Below are 6000 nucleotides of genomic sequence, written 5' to 3' on the forward strand. Positions count from 1 at the left end.
TTCCTCAATTTCAGAATGACTGTTCAGCCACCACTCTTGTTCAGGAGCTGAGCTGATGGAGAACTCTGGTCTACTTTGAAAGGAATCAAGTATAGTGAGTTACACTGCCATTTAAACAAACAGTTCAAAGTTAGCAGGGGGACAAGACATGGCGCTGCTGGAGGACATAACCAAGCAATCCCACTGAGTTTGTATCATGTCTTGTCATTTTCACATATGTTTAACAATCCACATGTGAAACAAATGGATCTTAGCAAATACCTTAGAAGCTCGTCAATGCAACCAAAAACCAAGCGTGTTAGTGAAAAGATATTAAGCCAGATAATTTTTTCAGAGAAAAGCTTAATAAATGTTTAGATTTATTACTTCATGTAATACCACACCTAAAATAATCTGTCGCATTTTCTAAAACTATCTGCTCCTCCCACTCTGAGATAATCACTCTTCAAACATCTGCTGTATTGAAATAAACTACTCAGTTGTTCTGTGGACTTAATATTTTAAACTGCTTAAGAAGTGAATCTGAGTAAAATATTTTCAAATGTAACTGAGCATTCTGATCGTTTTTATTACCCTGAATTTGTAAGTTTCTCATACCATGTATATTTAAGAACGGATTTTGACATTGTTCAAAGGCCAATGTGAATATGAGGCAAGTTAACTGCCCTGGATCTCATCCTGTGAGTGCTGATGGATCAGTTAAGTGCTCCAGAATTTAATTTTATTTCTGAATAATCCGCTACTTTGATCAGTAGAGCCAGAATGGGAACCAGAGACTTCGGCAGCAGATGATCTGGCACTTACAACACATCCATCTAATTTTGCAGACGCTGAAAGAAGGCAGAAGTTCTATTCAGTCACTTGACTGAGCATTTGAACACCTCTCCAGCAGTCTGTTCAACATGCGGACAGAGCAAACAGCATGCATAACCATGGTGGGTTCAAGCTGAGAGAGATTGGTAACCAAAACAGACCGGACAAGAATTGCTCGATGGACAAAACAGCAGCAGCCCACAATAATGAAAACTAACTAGTCAAGAGAGTTGTGACAAGTCATCTTGCCTACTTGACAGGGCTGTTGAGCACAGCTTCACTCAGAGCAAGTTTAAATACTTGGGTTTGAATACTGTATTATCACTAGCAGGAGCAGTGGTAAAGAGCAAGTATTTCATGTATGCGCCTACAATGGTAAGTGTTCTAAAAAGCTTCACATAGCTCACGTAACTAAAGAAAAATGTCATAAAATGGGAAAGGTTAGCACACAGATGTACAAGAGGACAGCAGATGGTAATAGACAAAAAAATAGCCATGTGTGGAACTAGCACTTTTTTTTTTTTTTTTAAGTTTCATCACCAAACTGGCATTTTAAAAATGTTTAGACTCACTTGATCACCTAGTGGCAAAGCCATACAATGCAACATGAGAGAGAGAGAAATTTCCTTCCCAAACAAACATGGCATGTTATCACAAACTCTGCTCAGACTGGAAAGGGAAGGGGGAAAGAGGGGGCTTATTTTCACAACCACATTCCCACGTTAAATACCAAGAGCAGTAACTAATCCTCAGATAGCAGATGATGCATTACATGAAAAAAAAAGGAAAGGGGAGATTCAAGTTCGCATGCCCCATGTGAAAAAAACATGATATACTTTGCCCAATACTAATAATGTGCTTTATGCATAACAAATCCAGGGTTTGATCCAGTGCCAGAAAGTACTGGATACTCTTCCTAAAGTGCATATTTAACCTATAGTCACTGGCTTATAGCAACTCACTACTGAGCAAGAGAATGCTGGCCCACCCCAAAAAGAAGTCCTGCTTTAAAGGGACAGCTGCAACACAGACATTAGAAAAGCACAGCTCCTCAAGGCTCGATACAACATGCAGGTTTATGAAAATACAGGTATTCAGAGAAAAGTTGTAGTAATCTCATTAGAAAGAAAATGTTTTGAAAAAGGTATGCTCTGCTCAGTACTTTTGGAATGTGCAGTGCTGCTCGAAAAACAGCTCATCTCCCAAACTGTGCTTAATTGATCATACAGCACTGTATACATAAAGCCAAGTTTTCATGACCCCGGCAGGCTCATCAGTTAAGGTTCTGAAACACAAGACTTGCTGGAAAAAAAATTACAAAGTTTAACTGGGAAGATCAACTTGGAGGCTGCATCACAGTTTAAGAACTAAGTAACTGGGGGGAAAATAAACGGTTGGGTACAAAACTATACACAGCAGCTACACTTCTTCAAACTATCTGATCTCTGCTTACTTTTGAAGAAGACCCCACATCACGAATTCCATGAAGATGCCTCTTTGGACATTTAGTTAATAGCTGTCTCTGGGAAGCTTGTGTTTTATGTTTTTTCCACCTATTAACAGTCAACCTACCTGCCCATAGTTGTCTATGCCAGTTACTAATCTATTTAAGTTTAATAAATCAAAAGCTGTCCTTAGGGACTGGCCAAGAGTCGTAAGTCCTTCAGCTTGAAGGTTTTTCAGTTCATTCATAAACGTTGCATGGTTTTCCTTCCAGCCAGCCTGAAAAGAGAAACGTGAGAAGACATTCTTCAGACAGAAGCTTTGTAAAGGCTCAGGGTTTTCTGTTCAGCAACTAAGCAAGACACTTTGTAGCTGCATGCAGCTCAGCAGAAAGGCATGCAAAACACCTTGGAAGTTACGCGTATTTAATGCTATTATAGAAAGCCTGAAAATAGTTTAAAATCTTCATGATCCGCATCTATCTAATGTTCCAAAGGGCGAATTTCTGTGAAGCCACCCGTGAATAAACCTCGCAGCTATCTGAACTCCTCTGCCCAGCCTTGAAGTGATCTCCAACAGGTTCACGGCCCTGTGTCATGCAGCCCCGCCACCCCCTTGCCTTGTTTCCCCCCCCGAAAGGACAGGACAGAGGGAAGCTCCGTCCTCTTCTCATCCCACCTTCCCCCCCCCCCCCCACAAACTCTCCTCGGAGTTGCTGTCACTTCTCCCAACTTGAATTAAATATCCCCCACAGTTCATTGCTGCTCACAAACCACACAGGGGAGGGACAGAGGAGGGGTGTGGGGGGGGGGGGGGAAGGAAAAAAAAATAATAAAATGTCGGCCATGTTGATGTCAGCGCTGCCGCTGCCAGAGCCCGTGCGTGCGCCGAGCCGCCGCTGCCCGGCCCGGCCGAGGGGGCAGGAAGGAGGCCGGGGAGGGAAGGGAAGGAAGGAGGAAGGGAGGGATTAGCGGGGGTTTTACCTTGATAGCGTAGGGAGGCTCCTCGAAAGTGACCAGCATGTACCTGTCTCCCCTGCTGGCCGGGTCCCGGGCTCGGAGCTGCGGTGCATGGGGGGGGGGGGGGACACAAAGCAGAGGGTGAGGCGGGAGGAAGAGGATGAGGAGGAGGAGGAGGAAGGCGGAGGTGCAGGAGACCCCCCCCACCCCCCCAAATCCCCGGCCCTTCCTCCCTCCCCTCCCTGCCTCCCTCCCCTGGGTGCCCGCACACCGCCGCCCGCCGCCCTCGCCCCCCGCAGCCCCCCCCCCGTTCTCCCTCCCCCCCCCCCTTTCTCTCTCCCCTCCTCGCTCTCTCTCTCTCTCGCCTCCTGGAGCCGGTACCTTCATGAAAGTCTCTACAGCGCCTTTGGCTATGTCCAGATAGGTGGTGCCCAGGTGGGTGCGCTGGTTCATGGAGGCGGACGTGTCTATCAGGAAGAGTAAGATGGGCATAGTGCGGAGGGGCCGGCGGCCGGGGCGGCTACATGGACGGGGCGGGGGGGGCTGGGGGGGAGAACCGAGGGGCTGGGGGGAGGAAGAGGAGGAAGGGGACGGAGCAGTGAGTGGCCGTGAGTGCTGTGCACGGGGAAGGGCGCCTCCCCGCTGCCCCTTCTCCCGGGGAGGGGGGGGGGGGGGCAGCGCTGCCTGCCCTGCCCTCCTTTGTGTGCGGGGCCTGCTCAGCCCAGCACGGGCTGGCTCATGAGGGAGCGGCGGGGAGGGCTGCGCCGCTGCTGACCTTCCCCCCCGCCGCCGCCCCGACCACCACCACCACCACCACGGCCGCCACCTTCTTCTCCTTCGTCCTCCTCCTCCTCCTCCGCCCTCCCCTCCCCCTGTTGCTGCTGCTGCTGCCGCCCCTCCGAAGTTTCGGGCGGAGCAGCCGCAGCCCCGCCGCCCCCCGCCACCCTCTCGCTCTGACTGAGGCGCTGCCTCGCTCGCCGCCCGCTTTTAAAGCCGCCTGGGCAGGACTGGCCGCGCCCCCCGAGGACACGTCCCCGCCCCACGTGACGGCCTCCCGGCCCCGCCATAGGGCCGCCGGGCGGTGCCTCGTTAGCATATTCAAATCGTGGGCGGGGCGAGGGGGCTGTGGGGGAGCGCGGGCCCGAGCGGCGCCGCCGCGCATGCGCAGTAGCGGCGGTTCGGGGGGGGGGCGCTGGGTGCGGGCCGGGGGGCGCTGCTCGTCAGAAAATGGCGGGGGGGGGGACGCTGGGCGGGGGGTGTCGCTCGTCAGAAAATGGCGGCGGGGGGGTTGCGGCGGGGCTGAGGGCAGGGAGGTGGCTTGTCCCCGCCGGGAGCGGGCGGGTGAGTCACAGTGTGTGGGGAGCCGCTCTCCTTGAGGCTGAGGGAAGGTCCCCGCCTGAGGGGGGGGGGAGCCCTGCTCCCGCTGAGGGGCTGCGAGGCGTCCCCTGAGGCAGCGCTTCCCCCCTCTTAATGTCTGTTTTGCGGGGGGAAGGAAAGGCCCCGTGCACCGCGCTGATCCCCAAACTGCCCCTCAGGACAGGAGGCCGAGGCAGAAAACCCAAAGTCGGGCTGAAATCTGCCGGCCTGGCTGAAGGGGGGCTCATTTATCAGGGAAAGTTCAGCCTCTGGCAGCCCGACGTGTCCACTGGGTTCGCCATGCGGGTGCTCCGACAGTGAATTCCGAGAGACTCGGTCTGATCTTTCTGTATAAAATAAATAAATAAAAAATTTTAAAAATTGGCCGGCCTTCGCTGTGACCTTTTCCCCTACGTGCAGGCAGAAATTAACGCTAACATGTCTTTGATCCGTGCTCAGGCACTCCGAGTTTACTTCCTATAAATCATATAATTGTGGAGCGTTTCCAACCAATTAACGATGAAGATCTGTCCTCGGTTTTTGTTTGCTTGTTTTCCCCAACAATTGAGTCTCTGCCGTTTCTGCTCCACTAGCCTTCAAGCTCTAACTCCAGAGCCATTTTTTAGCATAATCTGTTCAGGGGATTGCTCCGCATCCTATCTGCCTGATATTTTTCTCCCGATCCAGCTGATGTGCTCCCACAGCCACTGCTCTCGAAGGTATGAAGCCACTGTGCTCCCTCTCTCAAGATAAAATTGGCAGTGTCCTGGTTTGATTCATTTTGTTCTTCCAGGCAACATTTCTGTCTTGTTAGGCAAGAGCTGTTTTTGGCTTTTTTTTTTCTTTTCTTTAAGACTAATGAAAGATTAGCATTTAGTTTCTAGGAAGGCTGGAGAGAGAGGGGTGGAATCATGTTTCCATTGCAGTTTTGTAGGCATTCTTAGGCCTGTGAACGTGGTATTTTGGCTTGCCCGTTGGCATCTGTGGCCTGCGCCATCCATTCTGAGGCGCTGGAGCAACCCCAGGGATGCTTGCTTTTATCTCAGGTCACCCCTCGGAGTCCTTCTGAAGGACTTTGGGAGTTGGGAATGAAACTTGATTTTTGGAGTGGGTACAGGCAAGTTATGACAACTACGTTTCTTCAGAAGCAACATCCTTTGCTGTGAGTACTCGGTGTGGATCCTGCGGGCAGTAATAAGCCCGGCCAAGCTTGTGTGAGTCTGAAGCCGCTTGCATCTTTCCAGCCATTCAATTTTAGAGCTCCAGTAGTGGGGCTGTGTCTTGTGACTGACAGCAAGGCTGTGCTGGTCCAGGTTCTACTGGTTAATCTGAGCCCCTGCTGTTAGAGGAAGCAAACCAGCAGGTGCTGCCGAGGCCACGTTGCTGGATTGCCCTGGAATCCAGCTGCATGCCAGCCCCCATTATGCAG

The 6000-nt window shown here is 51.2% G+C and overlaps 1 protein-coding gene across 3 annotated transcripts in view; it reads right to left on the reverse strand.

The window, feature by feature from the left end:
- The window catches only part of INTS6 (integrator complex subunit 6), a 44211-nt gene extending 40051 nt beyond the window's left edge, over positions 1 to 4160 (reverse strand). Inside the window, exons 1-4 of one of the 3 annotated variants that reach the window (XM_066989431.1) lie at positions 4042 to 4139; positions 3597 to 3682; positions 3240 to 3317; positions 2386 to 2535 (exon numbers count right to left, since the gene is read on the reverse strand). In XM_066989431.1, the coding sequence (XP_066845532.1) occupies positions 2386 to 2535; positions 3240 to 3317; positions 3597 to 3668 (300 nt within the window). In that variant the 5' untranslated portion in view covers positions 3669 to 3682; positions 4042 to 4139. Of the gene's footprint in view, positions 1 to 2385; positions 2536 to 3239; positions 3318 to 3596 lie in introns of all 3 variants that reach the window. The other 2 variants (XM_066989416.1, XM_066989423.1) reach the window with 2 other exon arrangements.
- Between the last annotated feature and the right edge of the window lie 1840 nt (positions 4161 to 6000).

The sequence above is a fragment of the Anser cygnoides genome, chromosome 1, assembly GCF_040182565.1.
Source record: "Anser cygnoides isolate HZ-2024a breed goose chromosome 1, Taihu_goose_T2T_genome, whole genome shotgun sequence".
In the NCBI taxonomy this organism is placed as follows: Eukaryota; Metazoa; Chordata; class Aves; order Anseriformes; family Anatidae; genus Anser; species Anser cygnoides.